Below are 17,776 nucleotides of genomic sequence, written 5' to 3'. Positions count from 1 at the left end.
CCACCAAACTTTGAAAAGTCCACGAATATGTGGTCCGATTCTCTTATCTCCTCCCTAAAAATCCTCTGCAACAGTTTTCCACTCAGTTTGTCTTACAAATATTAGAGTCACAGAATGGTTTGGCTCAGAAGGGACCTTCAAGATCATGCAGTTCCAACCCCCTGCCAGGGGCAGGGACACCTTCCACTAGACCAGGTTGCTCCAAGCCCAATCCAACCTGGCCTTGAACACTGCCAGGATGGGGCAGCCACAAATTCCCTGGGCAACCTGGGCCAGGGCCTCCCTCTTGGTGAAGAATTTCTTCCTAATATCTGATACTATATGTCATGGTTAGATATTTATATAACTAATACCTGATACTATTTCCTAATATCTGATACTGTAAGTTCATTTTTACATTTCTGTAGGCTGGGCATTCCAGACTGGGTATGTGGAGAAATGAAACTGATTGAATCAAAGCTAAATAAATTGCACTTTGCTGCTTGTTGTCTTCTACTGCTCAGAGATCAGATCTCCTGATTGTAAAAAAAGGTGTTTGAAACCAACTATTCCAAACCATATCACTTCATATGAATTCAAAATTCATACATGTACTAAATAGATAAGTTACTTGTGTTGAATAACATGCTCTATGTGTTGATTCAGTACACTGAGATATCTTAAAAGGAATTTCTTTATGGCCAACCATGTTATCATGTAGGTTCCCGCTTGAGGACACCTTGTCCCTTTGATGTAAACAGATGCGTAACACTGTAATTTCTGTTTCTGAATCATCAGCCTTCCCAAAGCCATAATAACGTAATAGGCTTTTTAATTAGTGAGCCTGTGAATTTAGTGACAAAACACTGGAACCATGAGTGACTGTGATCTGGGGAATGTAAATACATGTAATGAACTATCATGCTACAAAAGGTATGACTGCCTCCGAAGCATAAAGTCTACTAAAAAAGGCTCTCTGCAGAGCTATTTCTTATGCTGCATCCTTCACAGAAGGAACCCACATGACCAAAGAGTATAGGCTTTTCTTTATTACTCACAACTGATGCAGTGCATCAGTCATGATTATACTTGGTGAATATAAAACACAAAGTGATTTATTTCACAGGAGGCTATAAAAAGACCGTATCTTCTCACAGAGTTATGATGATAATGCCATGGTAGTTAGCTAGCAACAAAAATGTTGAACTTAATTTTGTATGCATCGTCTTCCCCAGAATATCATTTTATCTAGTCAGTGAAGGCAGGAGGTTTCATCAGCTTCTGGCCAGGGCTCTCTTGGAGACATTTCAGTTTGGTCTGGTGGAACTGTCCATTAAATCAGTTAGTTCATCAGCCAGCTCCTGGATCTCACCTCCAGCAGACTCCTGCTGCTGCCTCCTGCCCTCCCACACAGCCCAATTGTCAGGATTTGGCTCATGAAATGGCTCCTCTACCATACATTGCACCTGGCCTGCAATGGATAGGACTCAAAACCCACACCTCTATGCTTTAGCTCCCTTTGCCCCCCTCCTGGAGCTGTTTCATAAGGAGCATGCATGGGGTGGCCATGCTCACACACTCTTCATGACAGCTTCTCCACTGCAGCTGCTGGGCAGAAAGCAACACCTCAGCGCCTGCCCTTGTCCATCTTCCCAGCAGATGGCTGCTGAACAGGGAGACAGGGCAAGAATGAGGGGAGAAGCTGAAACTTCCCATTTTACCTGTGAAAAATTGTGGGGTAATAGAAGCAGCAGGCAAGTTACAGAATAAGTAGAACTAGCTGCTAATGTTAAAATAATTCTCTTCAGCTGCAGCAGAGATGGTAGTGCAGATTCTTGCTCAGCTTTTCGGCTGAGTGAAAATACACCTGTTAATTATTATGGATCTAACCAACAACCTACTTTCCCATAAACTTTACGAGCAGTGACTGCAGCAGAATTTCCTCAGTACTGAAAGATGACAGAACATTTGGAATTAAAACATTAGATCTTGCTTGGGCAAGAAAGAGAATCATGTTTTCCCAGTACCACTGAAAATAAGGCCATTTTCATTTTCTCAGCCAAACTATAGGCACCAACATTTGAAGCCATCACTGCAAATTTCCAGGACTTGGGGTAGCAAAACCAGTCTTTCAAATGAGAACCGAGGCTTTGTCAATGTAACAATAGTAATGGGGAATGATAAACTCAGGTGATATCTCCAGAGGGTGTTAAATCAGACATAGAATGATAACAATTTTAATCTTAACAAGATTAATTCAATATTCAACATGGGAGCAAAGCCAACAAGCCATTATGTTTAGTCATTGTTACTGTGGAAAGTATTGATGTAAGGGCCACAAGAGCCTCATCAATTTACTGCCAAGTTTTACTACTGAGATATACCACATATTAAAAATTATCTGAAAAGATCATAATTATCCTGATGGACAAGGAGTTGTGTGTGAGTCAGCAGTGTGCCCTTGCAGCCAGGAAGGCAAAGAACATACTGAGCTACCTTAGCAAGATTGCAGCCAGCAGAACAAGGGAAGTGACTATTTTCTTCTACCGCACAGTAGTGAGGTGGCATCCAGAATGCAGAGTCCAATTTTGACTTCCTCCTCAACCCAACATGAGATATATTTTAACAAACTAAAGGCTATTGAGATGATCAGGGCATCAGACTACATTACATATGAGGAAGACGCTGAGGCACCTGAGTTTGCCGAGGCTGGGGATGAGAAGGGGAATCTAGCTAAAGTCTACTGCTATGTAAAGGCAATCTACAGAGCAGTGCACAGAGAAAGGGCAAGAGGAAATGATCAGAAGTTGCAGTAAGAGATAGTGCAGTTGGATAAATGAAAAAAGTTCTTCCACATGACAGTGGAACATGCTGCCCAGGCAACAGCATCTCCCTCCTTGGGGATTTTCAGTGTTCTGCTGGACAAGGTCTGAGCAACCTGCTTCACCTCTGAAGTTCACTTTGATTTGAGCAGGGGGTTGGACCAGATGATCTTCAACGGCCCCTTCAAATCTAAATTATTCTGTGATTCATGATGCTTCCCTCCAGAGAAAAAGGAAATATGACTCATGTTCTGCTTGCAAATAACAGAATCGTTCTTTGAATACACAGAGAATCAACAGTTTCTATTAAAATCACCCTTTCCTCAAGATTAGAGTTGCCAATGTTTATAAGGCAATTATGTATCGGCATATCACATGAAGAATGGCAGTACAAATTGAACTTAATACTCCTGAATGAGTAGACAAAGAACACTGAACTGGCTGTGCTATTCATTTACACAGAATTCCTGGAAGATTATTTAGAATGTCCTGCTTCTAACAGAATTAAGCTGCTCTCCCTCCTCTCCCTGCCAAGAGTAAACACCCAACAAAACAAAACAAACAAAAAAGAAGCCTTCTTTGTGGTGTAATTTGATAATTCTACATGTGAGCATTCAGATATGGAGTTTTCATGGACTACTGTCAACCAGCCATGTTGGAAAAAAACCCAACCAACCAAGAGAAAAAAAGCATTGTAGCATCCCTTCTGGCAAAAACAGTGCAGGTAAACAAAGCATCAATAAAAATTAATCTTTCACCTCTATGATAGAGAAATAATTGAAGCTCACACTTCTCACTTTACAGTTTGAAATAATCTGTGATTGTCTAACCTTAGTGGCACAGCTAAATAATTTCTAAATGATCGTTGGTCATCAGTTAGCATGTAAGTGATTTGAGGAAATGAACTTTCTTAGTACACTTGTTTTTCTACAACAAAAAAGGTTGGATTCACTTTTAGTTAATATTGAGATTCAGAAAATATACATTATATTATCAAATTTTTATTTATATCATTGCTTTAAGGAAAAATGAAAAGTTTGTTAAAATGAAATCATTTTGCTGATAAACTAGCTTTAGGAGCCACTTATTCCTGAAAAACAATGGGTGCATCTGTAATGAGCATTTGCACCTTCCATGTCTTTAACACTGCATTTGTTTATGCAGATATATGCAAAGTTAGGACACAAAAAAACTAGATTCTTGCTTGCAAAAGCTGGATTTGTCTATGGCTTAAAGCAGAACCCTTAGAAGTACTATAAAATGATTCCACTTACATTTACACATTCATTAGACATTACCTGAGAGTCAAAATCTGATGACTCACATTAAATTACAGTATGTGAAATTGCTTTATTATGAAACTCCACCTTCAGAAACTGTATGGTTTCAGCAGGTAAGATCCAAGTTATTTCTCTTGTTCCATTTTACTTTTATCTCACACCATACAAGGAGTGTGTTGACCCACTGTGGGTAATGGATCTGAAACTTTTCATTCAATATAAAGAAGTACATCTGCCCAAACTCATATTAGCTTATCAAGCCACTTAGATTTTTCTTAGTTATGATGGATCAAACTCTATGGTTGCAGGATCCCCAGGCCCACTAATAACACTTCACTAGCACACACAGTCTAATTTTTCAGGTCTTTCAGGGGGCAGGTTATAAGACAGAAGACTGTAACTGGTGTCTGGGGAAAGGCTGTACTGACAAAGCATTGGTAAACCATTCAGAAATGTACATGTTGGTCTGTGCCTCAAAACCATAAGTATGAGCTAGGTATAGCAGTTATACATACAGTACTCGATATCACTTGCCACAGGGATAAAAAAATGAGATTAAAATAAACAAATTATTATAAATTAATGAGATCAAAATAAGAATGCCTCAGCCTCTAGACTTCTGTGTCTCAACACAATGCTGAAATTTGTGATTTTTCTTCCCATTCAGGAAGACTGTCCTTTTTTAAGTGAAAGCTGAATTTGTATATTCCCTTTATATAGAAGGGAATATTTATTTAAAAAAAAAAAACAAACAGCATTATATCAACCCTCAATCAATTGCCTGGTGCTTCATGAAAGCAAGTACAACACCAAGTATCTGCTTTACATGCAGCTCCCCCCAAAAGCTTTGAAAATCCATGTTTGACCAGGTGTGGAGCTAGCTGTGTTATGAGTGCTGGGGGCATATGGAGCCCATTTGGCAGAGAGTCCTGTGAAGCAGCAGGAACAGGGGTAGGATGCTGCTGGGACAGGGAGCACAGTGCTGAACAGGGCTCCTCTCAAATTCAGCCACCCCATGCACCACATGCACCTGACTATACAGGTCTTGGATGGGGAGGAAGGCTTTGCCAGTGGTATCACTAGGGCAAGGCATAGGAACTGAAATGATTACATGAAGGTATCTATCTCACATGTTAAGGGAGAGAACCAACAGGTACGGATCCTCCCGCTTGCAGAGTCTGTGCTGTTTTGCCATCCAAAATACCCAGCAAATGCAACCTGTGGCAGCTGCAGCAGCTGCACAGCGGGGCGTGTGCTCTGTTCAGGCTAGGGAAGAGCTCAATCCTCCAATATCCTATGCCAACCCCATACTCTATTGTTTAAAGTAAACTCATAAATTGCCCTCTGGTTACCTGTAATCCTGGAGGCTTATCCCTGCATTCCTCTGACTGCAATATTAAAAAAAGTATGGATTTTGAACATGAAATATTGTATTGATTGAGCTTACGCTTGAATTTTGCAGTACAATCTGTGTAAGTGGGAGTTTTCATTATAAATTTCATTTTGAAGGGCTTATGACTAGCCTGTTTCAATTCTCTCTAGGCTCAAAACTTGTTAGATATATTTTACCCTGGAAGATAAAAACTATCGTCAAAATGAGAAAGTGAGAGAGAGAAAAAAAAAAATGGTGTGACTTCCTTTAACTACAGGAAAATATTCTGAACCAAATATATGAAAGACTGAAATTTGACAGTCCTTATTTCTTTTCATTAATCAGTGGTTTTTGAAACAGTAACTTAAATCACTAAAAATGTAAGAGTCTATGCTTATCCTCAGGAAGTTACTTCTTACATTCTATGTAAAATATACCTATAGCTATACCTATAGGAATATACCTATAGCTATACCTATATATATACCTATATATATACACCTATATATATACCTGTATATATACACCTATAGCTATACCTATAGGAATATACCTATAGGAATAAATTACCTTTTCAGTATTACTGAAAGGGGCTTGACTTTTACAGGAGAATCTAGGAAGCTATTTGAGTATTTCCCATAGTACTTCTGTGATGAGGCAAAGGTAGCACAGAGCCCAAATGACTGATTTTTTAGGACAATCAGGATGTGACCTGTAAAGGATGGATGCTCAGGCTCTCAGAAGTAAAGTGCAGAAGATCATATGCAGTATATGGATATGTTCTTACCCACGTAATGTACCGTGCCTCGTTTCAGCTTTTTTTCAGTTTTTCAAACTTGCCAGAACAGTAATATTCAGATTATGAGTGAGCATCTATCAATTTATTGGCCCAGCCTTCATCTCAGGTTAAGGTTTCAAGGAAGCTGACTTTCTCAGATGTAAACTGTTGTAAAGTTCCTGTAATGTTCCAGATTCCATTTCCTACATTTTTACTTTAGCAATTGTTTAGGCATATGGTAAGTGGTATATGGATATAACAGGCTCTTTCAGTTATAACAATGAATATGAAGATGTCAAAGTGGATTAAGTTCTTCAGTAGACAGTTTTGCTTACCTGTGTATGACCAATCAATCTCTTCAATCAATTTCCGCTGCTGTCTATAGTATCCATACACCAAATCTGAAAATAGATATGAATTTACAATATAAATATAGAACCCCAACAGGAACATGAAATGTCAATAACACCACCACCACCCCAACAAGATCATCAATGTTTTAATTACTGATTAATTTGTTACTTTGTCCTTATCTTGCCCCTCAAATGGCAAGTATTGTTTAAACAGAATATAAATACCATCAATGTCATAGTATATAAAACACACAAAGCAAACGGAAATGATTTTCAGTTTACCCTTTCTTCCTCTCCCCTTTCCCCCTTTCTCCCTCTTTCCCCTCCTCCACATTTCACTAGAATCATGCTTTCCCTTTTAGAATGAATGCAACTCTCTCTTGAAGAAACCATCTTCTGTGATATACTTTAGAAAGAACTGATCTAGATTACTTGGAAATCATGCAAGCTAAACTTTTGCTTCAGGGTGCGCAGGACTTCACATACTTTATCTAACTTGGTACTACTTATGCCATTTAAAGATAGTGAACAAAATACTCTAAAATTTCATTTCACTGTATATTATCAGCAATATTATAGCTGAAGTATGTGAAGTTATTTGTATCTCCATAAAGTTTATGGCGAGAGAAGTCTAGATATTAGATACTTTTTAATGACATTATACTTCTCTAGGGAGAAATATCTAACTGTATAAATACTCATTGATTTATTCTGACCACTGAATAACCTTCACTGTTATCCTTTTTATGCCAGTACAACTCTAGCTACACAACTATTGATGCGTGCAAATAGATGACTATTCCCCCTTATTAATATATGTAAATTGCAGCTGTAGGTTTTCTGAGACTGTCATTTCGAGAGTCATAATGTTAACTAGCTTCATAAAATACTCTTCTAGAGAGTACAATATAACCTGTTCAAGAAATAATTGCATATGAGTAAGTTGAGCACACATATGGATTGCTTCTTTGAGAAAGCACCATAGCATTCAGCTCACATTCTACAATAAACATAAATTTAATGAAACAGTTTCATAGCATCAATTTATTTTGCTTTAATACAGAGCACTATGTAGTTCTGATTACAGGATGCTAAACCATAATTGCTGTTTGCAAGGTTAGAAATGTTGTGCCTTATAATGACTTTCCGCTACCTCTCTGAAGTCCATGTGTTTTAATAACTTCACCAGGACTTCTGCCTCCCTCATGAAACTGTGATTGCCCTTAAATGTTTTTCTCTTTCCTTTCTCCCTCCTCACCTAAAAGCCCACTTGCAACACTTCACAACTTTCACTCATGACTAAGACTTTTACAAAAAGATCAAACCTCACATGTAAGTAATGGCACTGAAAAAGGATTTACATGCAACAGCGTTGCCCTTGGATCACATTTTCAAGTCAATGTGCATTGTGCCTCCTTCTTCAATTAATTATGTAAAAGAAAGCTGTTGAAGTTCTGATTCACAGGTGTTAGTTGATGTCTCCGGTTTCCTCCTTTATCCATTGTCCTCCTAATTGTTACTTCAAACAATCAGTTGGGCATTCATATGCTAACTAAGCAGGGTTTGGGCGTGAGAGCGCCCCACCACTTTTTAAATTCCACATGGAGGTCTGATGGACAAGGAGTGATAGCTTCAATGAACAAGAAAAAAAGGGGCAAGGTTCACTTTTTTTGGTGCATTACACACTTTATAGACCCAGTAAATCTTAAGGAAAGTCTTTATAAATGGCCAGAGACATTAGGAGTTCATACACCTTCTTTTCTCTGCTATTCACCTATTATTGTGCTGCCAAAGCCTGTTGCAGAACACTCACAGCCATGTGCCTTCCCACATCTGCAGGGATTGTAAGTGGTTTTGGTCTTGCCTCTTTCCATTACAAACATGTGGCAAAACTGGGGAAGGAAAACGAATTTCCCTTGGGGAAAGAAGAAACTGAAGAATCATAGATAGCGCTGGTGTCTCTTCCCATGAACTACTTGTGTAAACTGCGCTGGCAAAACAGAACCATACATCCTATAAAGTGTTCTTGTGTAAACTGTCAGTGTTGACCAGATAACAGTGCAGAGACCAGATGGAAGGAAATTATCTTTTTCTTCTACAATTTTATTTTACTTAAGAGTTAACAAATTGCCATCCGTTTTACTCATGGTTTATGAAAGCAAAATACTGCTGTTAAAATACTGTATTTAAATTCCTTACATTTAATTTAAATTTATATAGGAATAAAGAGAACATCACAAAAGAGAAGGCAAAAACAATGTCAGATTTGTGGGTTTATATGTAAATCTGTGATACTGATACTTAATCAGCTTGACAGTCAGAATGACTCCTGTGACACTGACATTTCCAGTTAGTGCCCAAAATAGTTTGAATTTTACTGCTTGAGGTGCTACTTTATGAAGAAAAAATCCTTAATGTTCTCTTCTGATCCCAGGAAGCTGTTGAGCATGTTTCCATAGATTGCTTATTTATTCATAGAACAAGGCAGCTCAGTTGTGGGATGATAATTTAAACAGTTATATAGTTATCTTTCTATCCCTGTCAAAGAGACATGCAGAATATCATTAAATGCTTTTTACTCCCTTTTTCTATGCTTCTTCAAAGCCAGAGTTTTCTGTCTGAGGTTGTTTCTTTCCATATTGTGCCTGAACAATGAGCGCCCCAGTGCCCAAGGCCCATGAAGTCAGGAATAACAGTGGCAAATGCTCTCCTGCTCATGAGGGGTAGCTAGACCAACTGATTTGTAGCTCACCTTGTCTCATGTTCAGCCATGGGAACAGAGAAGATGGGTTTCTGGTTAAAGCATAGTCATGGTAATAATAAGTTCTTGTAGATATTTCTCCTGTTTAAAAGTAAAAATAACCGGGTTTTCTTCCTCCTGACATGAGTCTGACATTCTTTTTATACCTCCAGGCCTTGGTTGAGTTGCTTTTGATTTATTGATGTGAATGAAACTTTCTGATCCTCAATGCGTATTTATTCATATGTAAAGGTAAAAAATTAGTAGCTTTCATGATTAACAGAAAAATGTATCTGTGAGGGAGACCCTCTTGATTCGGCACTCTGTGCCAGGGAAAGGAGTCAGAGAAGTGAAAATGGGAGTTTGAACCTCTGAATTCTGTTAGAGAAAATCCTCTCAGAGATGCGGAGGCAACAAGCCCCAAGTATCCATCAGAGGCCCTTCTAAACATCTGTAAAAAGGGTATTTTGAGGACAGCACCAAGACACAAGGTATGTTTGAGGATGCTGCAATCAGCATGATGCTTTGATAGACATGATACAAACTCAGGTGTAATCTGGCACTGCAGTTTCTACCAGCATGCTATAATTTTACCAGCCCCTTCTGCTTGTCCTTTTTGACACAGCAGCATCAACAGATACCAGCTGCTACACTCAAGAGTTAAAAAGGACAACCTCCTTATGGTTTTACCTTCACTCAGCTGAACTGAGCCACCATTTATGAGATGTTGACATCAGAATGACTTATTTATGGGAACTGGAACACAGTAATGTCTGCATTTATGAGATTTTCTACAACAGGGCACTGATGTTCTGCATGTACAGTATGGGTAAGCACCATTAACTACACATTTAGGCTGCCAACACAGTTTGGTCCTGGGAAATCAGGTGTCACTTGGTATTTTCCTCCTGTATTAAAATCAAATCTGAGAGCAAAGTGAATAGATGCTAAAGGCATAAGCATTCATTTAGTGTAAGTGGATAACCAGCAGTGTTATTACAGTTACAGAGATAAAGGCTGTGCTGGTACTAAAACTGATGGCAACTTCAATTCACATGAGCAGAATTCAACCTGTTGTTCTTAGGCCAAGGAAGAGGACAGGAGCTCTTGGGATGCCAGAGAGGATGTGATCAATCATTGAAAATATGTGATAATTTTCTTTTTGAGAAATACAGAAGTTTTTGTTTTAAACAATTTGTGTCTCATGAGATCTCTCCACTATGTACACTCAAAGTACTAACTCTCTGCAGCAACTGGAAGCTGTCAATACCACAAACTCACACAGGTTGGAAAGATTTTAAAAATCTGTGAAGGAGAGAGCCACAAACACCTCTTAAACACAGTGACACCACTTCTGGCTCACTAAGTCCACTGATAAAACTGGGAGGATGGCACTGGGAGTCATTGCACATTTGCCCTGTTTTAATGCACTTGCCTAGGCATTTGCTATTTGCAAGAGACAGGTCACCAGACAACTGGCATGAACTAGCAAAGTGGTTTTAAAATTTTTATTCACACACATATTGTGCTTGACTGGACACTCATCAAACTGTTTAGAAGGATGAAAGACTATTTTTGCCTGGTTTCAGGTATTCTGTCACACAAACTGAACCAACTCCATGGAAAGCTACCAAGATGAACCAATTCTGTAACGGGATCTATAAAATCCTTAAAATGACAAAAATGCTTAAATAACCCACCTCTACAACTTCGTATGTTTTTTCTCCTGAAAATGTGTCAAAATCTTTTGTCAAGATGGATCTGAGATTGTGTAGAGAAATTTATAAATCTTTTTTATCCACAGTTCCTTCTGTGTAGCAATATTTTAGGCATTGCTACATATTTGGGTATCTATAGCCAGTTCCCTTCATTATGCTTGAGTGTAGGATGCTCATTCCAATACAGATGAAAAAGTGTGACTTTCCCTGCACTAAATATGAAGCTAAAACAAAACTCCTTTTACAGCTTGACAATTGCTGTGATATATTTACTGAAACAAATTGTTTTAACTCTATTGAAAAAAAAACCCCAAACAAAACAAAACCAAACAAAACCAAACAAACAAGCCAAAAAAACCCCACCATCTAAAAAAAAACCAAAAAACCCCACAACCCACTAAACAAACTGATTGGATGCATTTAAAAGCAATTATCACTAAGCAGCAGAGTAGTGGCACTCCTAACTTTAACCTGTCACAACTTTACAGGGAATAGTGCCATGAATTAAAAGATAATTCCTGCGGTATTAGCTTAGGTTTATTAATCACATTTAACCATAATTTTCTAGCGCATTTGTATATGCAAATGCAGCAAGGACCCCAGTTTGACCAATTATGTTCTACTCACGTTGGAATTTTAAATGCCTTTTACATTTAAATGCTCCTGAAATTCTTAAGCAGCCTGTGGAAAGTGGGAGGGATCTCAGGATTGGGCTTTTTCCAGTGTGGGGCATGTTCCAATCTATGTAAATTACCTAATTCCACCTTCCCTCTGACTACAGGCAAAGTAGTAGGAAGTGCTCATTTGAAAGGTTATTAAAAATCTTTACTATGTTTCCCCAGTGCTTCTCTGCTTGTTAATATTAACATCTACAGACCAGTAAAGCTCTACAGCTTTGGTAATATTTAAAACTCTTGAGAATAGACCTTATGCAAGTCATCTCAAAGGAACATTTACTGAAATAAATGCTTTTTAGCACAGCAGGGTCTGTGAAGTCAAGCTGTTAGAAACTTTCTCTTTTGTGAACTCTTTCAGTAGTTAAAATCATCTTTTGCACCCTAATGAACAGACTTAGACTGAATTCTATGAAGTGTTGGTGGGGGGGATATTGAGAGAAATATATTCTCTGAAGGAGGAAGTCTTTAATTTTTAAGTATTTTCCTTTCCCATTTATTTGATGCTGGAACTGTAAATTCTACTCAACCATTATCCCTCCAGTCACGTTACTGTAAATTTCCTGAAAGGTGGCTCTCTTGATAGCATTACCTTCTTTTGCTTCAGGGAGGTATTTACTTGAAATGTCCTTTTTTCAACTACAAGTGGGAAGACAGAGGAGCCACTCTGGATGATTTTGTTATAAGTATTCATATCAATCTAGGGATTATACCACACACCTTTTATAAAACCGTACCAAAAACATTCTGCTCCCTTGAGAAAGCTCTACACTCAACATCAAGACTGAAAACTTCCAAGGCTCATCATGGACATCTGATATCAACTGCACATCTACAAAAAAAATCTCTATTTGATAAAAAAATATATTAACATAACGCAAACAATACAAAAAAAAAAAGGTAAACAAATGTAGAACCTGACATTTTTTGACAAATCCTAACAATTATATATATGCATATGTATGTCTAGATATATGTATATTGTGAGAATTTCTCAAAAAGGGGTATATAAATATAATCACATACATACTGCATTTTCTTACGATTGTACCATGCTATAAATCTCATGTTTACTCCTTTAGCCACTTCCTTATTGCAACCGATTACATAATAATATATTTGGAAAAGAAATGTCTCGTGATTGCTAGAGACAACAGACAAAAATGTGACAAACACTGGCACCCTAAAAACACAAACTAAAGGCAAAACAAAGACACTTAATGTGTTGATTTGTTTGGTGGTTTTAAGTAGTAATTTTCTTTTTACTAGATTACAACAGAATTATTAAAGTGGCATAATGAAGATCACAGATAAAATAATCAGGATAATTACAATTACTATTAAATTTATTCATGATACTGTATTTCAAAATACACTGAGGTGAGGAACCAAAATCTATGCTCCTTCCTTCCCCATAACTTCACTTCTCATGGGACCAGACATTCATGTGGCCACTTGTGTTTTCTTCCCCTCCACTTAGGTTCCCTTCAGCAAGAGCACAGGGCAGTACCTCCCTCCTGTTCCATCTGCCTTTTGGGTGCTTTTGAAGAGGAGCTGCCACGTAGATTGACATCTCCCCAAGGCAGAGGAAGGAAGTAAAGGAAAAGAATGGAATTTTCAAGACAGCAGGATGTAGTGAAAAGGAGAACTGGTGTCACTAATACCTTACATGGAGCTTAACACTACAAATGTGTGTTTTAACATGTTTTGACAAGGTTTAACTTTGAAAGGGTGCCTGAGAGGTGACTAGGTCTTTTTATTTAGAAGCATATTTTAGATATAAAATAGCTTTAAGCTGCTCTACAGTATCCAGACTGAGAAATTCTCAGCAAATTCTAAAGCACAATTTTAAGAATTTGTGAGACTTTCAGGTTAAGAACTGGGCTATCTGAGCAGTCAGAAATGATTTTTCAGTATTTTCAGGGCTTGGGTAACTTTGTACTTGAGGGTGTATTGTCTGTCTAAGTTTTGCTTTTCAGTCTGACTCCTGCTGCTTAAAATTACAGAAGTCGTTGGAAAACTCACTGTTGAATAAGTCAAATCACAGCTCTCGACTCTAAGTACAGTTTAATACTAACAGAGATTTTACCCCAGCATATTTGGAATGCACATGGAATTTAATTTTTATGGCACAACCTAAAACCAGAAACGACTGGAAAAGAGGTACATGGAAGTGATGGATTATTGTAGCTAACTGCAGCAATATTAACACTTGAGATTTTTTCTCCATAAAATTAATAAATATAAAAAAAAAGGGCCATACCCATTTAAAATCTGGTTTTGTCACACTTTCTGTTTTAATTTATCTTTTTATTCTCTCCAGTACCTTGTTATCTATGCTGTATCTACAATTTGATGTAATTTTGAGGTCAAATTCTGTCTCATGTTTTTGTATGTCCAAAACTACTTTGAGGGAAACAGAAGTCCCATCCCAGTCCTGTCCCACATCACCCACAAAACTGTAACTTCATAGACAATTTGGAATTTAGATGCTAGTAATATTTGGAAGTGCAGGCTCAGGTGTTTTAATCAAAATATTTTGCATTATCTATGTAGTCTTGCAGGTTCATTTTTATTTAATCAATATGTTTTTCATTCTGGAGGAGGGGGAGGTGAATCTGCCTGGGAAGCTATATGAGGCTTATGGGAACACAAACAACACAAACCCACTGTACAGGCATGCATCCCTCACCTGCCCATCCTCCTTGCGCCTAACTCATAAACATTTTACATAACAGTAATAGGAGACAGAATACAGCTTCATGATTTCAGAAAAAAAAAACCCAAACCCACAGCATTGCTTTGTTATTTCGTATTCTTTCAGTTCTAAACCCTTTTGAATTCTGTCAGCAGACATAAACCTCGTTGAGCAAGGTTTGACCCAAAATGTGTAAATAATAGCCCTGTAAGATGATAGATACATGGTTTAATCAATCATTGTAAATGTAAAATTTCACCGTACTACAATAACCATTTCCCCATATAATCCACCTCTCACTAAGGCACTGAAAAGCCTTTTCCCAGGTCTCAGGTGGTGGTGGCACTCCATGAAAAGCCTTAATTTGTGCACTGAACCGCAAAATGGAGTTTCTGACCTCTCGTTACTTGCAATCCTACACCGAGTGTATAACACAGTTTGAACTGAGAATCTCATTGCAGCAATCCTAGGTTAGGATTAGTTCAATATAACTGAAAGTTCATATATTGTGGCAGTCAGCTGTCAACACTCAATAACCAACTGCAAATTGACTGTGACTTTCTAACAGTAAGAAATTAAATCATTGAAACAAAAATCAGGAAGCCTGAGAATGTCATTAGGATTCATAGGCAGACTTTTACTACAAACTAAACACTGCAAAATGAAGAAATTAAATGCTGCTTACCTAACTTAAAATTTGTGTTCCGTTAATTGCAATGACTCATTTACCAAGATTAAATTATTTTTATAGCCAATTAATGAAGTAATTAATTGCTTTGGCGATTAACAATCGCAACCAGAATAAGGGGTAAATATTATCTAAAAATGTATCTCGAGTTAATGGTTTGAACATGCTTAAATATTCTAAGTAGGATTCAGTGCACATAAAGTGACTTTGAATTTAGACTAGGACTAATAAAGTCATTCCCACACTAAGAATTCACCTGCCAAACTCTTTTCTGGTTTGGATCTTAACTTCCAACAGAGCTAAGGGGTTTGGGCTCTTAAGTGATAGAGAATTTCTAGAAAGAGATTTTAACACTGAACTCCCATTGCAAGCTCTCAAAGCCCTTGATAAAGAGACACCTTCCTTAGGTCTAGGTGTAGAGCACTAAAGCCCTGGGTAAAGGCATTAATTAGCAGCCTGTGAAGTGTGTGTGCGCTTGTCTCCCCCTCTCTTATGAATATTTATATAAAGGTTTTATGGTATGGGGGAAAACTTCAATAGACTGGATTCAGAGTGTCTTCTGTGAATATTCATTGGGCACGTAATTAGGACACTTTGTCCTAGAGCTATTTAGACACTTCTGCCATTGTGCTAGGGAGGAAGCCTGACTTACACATCATGCCTAGTAATGCAAAGTTATGAATAGGGGATGGCCTGGAAGTTTACATATAGACTTAGAAGAAGCTCTCTCACTGCCTATTTTCTTATGAATGCTTCCAATTAAGGGTGCTGGCCCAAACAGAAAATGAACAGAGTGCTAAAACTCTCTTCCTTGAGTGAGCAAGAACGGTTTAAACTTCTAGGCCATTGAAAACACATGGGGAAAATAAAACTGGAGAGGAACATAGAGCTGACTCTATACCAAAACAAAGTCTGAGCCCTTATACATAAAAATATGGCTACACCACAACGTCTAGCAAAGAAAAGCAAACTAAATTCCTATCAGGCAGCACAGTGTAACAAACCAGTAAGATTTCAATGACCATATGCAAAATTGGCAAATGGCTCAACAGGACAAAGCTTAGCGAAACAATGCAGATGCAAATCTGAAAAGTAGCTCCTGAACAGAAACAAGTAGAGGCCATTCCTGAGAAACTCATGTAACATGCACAGCAGACAGGTCACCTAGAGAACAGCAGATGAACCATTAAACAGCGATGACTGCAATGCAAGTTGTAATTCAAGGGACAGCAATTGTGCCAAGTTAGTACACTGACACCAACATTTAGCAAATAAAATGCACAAGTTTTTAAAAGATCCCCAAAATAAAAATATTTCCAGTTTTGATAGCAATGACACATTTTAGAAGTCTTCAAAATATCTACTGATTTTCCAGAACATAGTTAGTTAAATTCAAAGATTCAAGAGGGTATGCCAAAATGCTGGGATGCACTGATGTTTCAGTTATTTAGATTGGATTTCGAGGAAGTTCAGAAAGCTATAACAATCAAGGCAAATGTGTACAATGCCAAAAGATTCAGCTTTGCTACATCTGTTCAGCTTCAGCTTTTGCTATATCTGTTCAGCTTTGACAGATGTAGCAGTAAAAAAAACTGGGGGAACAAAAAAAGGCACTGAAAACTGCTAAAATACTTTTACTTTGTTGGGTTTTCAATTAATTGCATAAAGCGATAGAAGAGACCAAGGCTAAATCAAGTTCTTTATTCAGTGTGTAGCTGGAGCCCAAAGAGAAATTTCAAAATATGTCAGAAATGATGAAGAAAGAATTATTGCACCTTAACACAAATCATCAGTGTGGTTTCATCTGGAAAAATGGGTTTGTGCTGGTCTTGCCCTCTCAGAAACAATTAAGCAGAACACGGGTGAGAGGGACCACTGATGAAAGTGACCATGGAAGAGTTCCAAATAAAGGGAGATGGGAAAAAAAGGTTAAGAATGCTTATTTTGGGAAGAAAACAAATACAAAGAATAATGAATGTTGCTAAGATGAAGACTGGGAACTTTTTTCCCCCTCTCACTAGAAGAACAAGGACACCTGGGGGCATTATGAGGAATCTGACAGTAAGAAAACCAGTGAAAGAATACATTTTTTTCACATCTAGGCAATTATCACTGCAAGAAATCGCTGAGGCTAACAGCTAAATGAAGACTGAAATAGCTGTAAAGATATCAAGAATATTTGGAGTTATCACATTACATTTAGAAAGGCACCTGGCACACATAAGACGTGAGAAAAGACTTGGGAAACATCTCACTTCTACCTACTGTGGGATTTCATGCCTGTTATTCTGAAGCATCTGCACTGGCCTCTGTCAGACAATACTGAATTTAGGTATGACTGAACATGGCTATTCCTGTTATTTGCATACTACACATGAATGACCCACAGCATCTGAAACAGTAGTAATGCTTGTCCTAAATGAAATGCAGCTACTATTAAAACTTAATATACACATCACATACTGTTCTATTACAGATGCTCTACTTGCATTCAGGTAAGACACAAAGTTAACTTCAAAAAGTTGGCTAAAGCAAGTGATTTGACTGACTCTTCCTTTGATTAGATTCAAGGGAGTGTGCTCCCAGATGCTTTTTAGCAGTCTCAAATTCCATCAGACACAGCAAAACGTGACTGTGAACTGACATACCTAATAAATGGAAAAATCTCAGATCC

General features: G+C 37.9%; 1 protein-coding gene across 7 annotated transcripts in view; it reads right to left on the bottom strand.

The window, feature by feature from the left end:
* PTPRZ1 (protein tyrosine phosphatase receptor type Z1) overlaps positions 1-17,776 on the bottom strand; it is a 135,489-nt gene that overhangs the window by 96,109 nt on the left and 21,604 nt on the right. For all 7 annotated transcript variants that reach the window (XM_062609667.1, XM_062609670.1, XM_062609669.1 and 4 more), the window contains exon 2: positions 6,567-6,632. In XM_062609667.1, coding sequence (XP_062465651.1) covers positions 6,567-6,632 — 66 coding nt within the window. The remainder of the gene's footprint in view (positions 1-6,566; positions 6,633-17,776) is intronic.

The sequence above is a fragment of the Pezoporus occidentalis genome, unplaced genomic scaffold, assembly GCF_034315485.1.
Source record: "Pezoporus occidentalis ecotype Australia unplaced genomic scaffold, CSIRO_AGI_Poc_V1 ctg14, whole genome shotgun sequence".
Classification (NCBI taxonomy): domain Eukaryota; kingdom Metazoa; phylum Chordata; class Aves; order Psittaciformes; family Psittacidae; genus Pezoporus; species Pezoporus occidentalis.
Note: the sequence above shows the minus strand (reverse complement) of the source record. Positions and strands in the feature narration are given on the sequence as shown.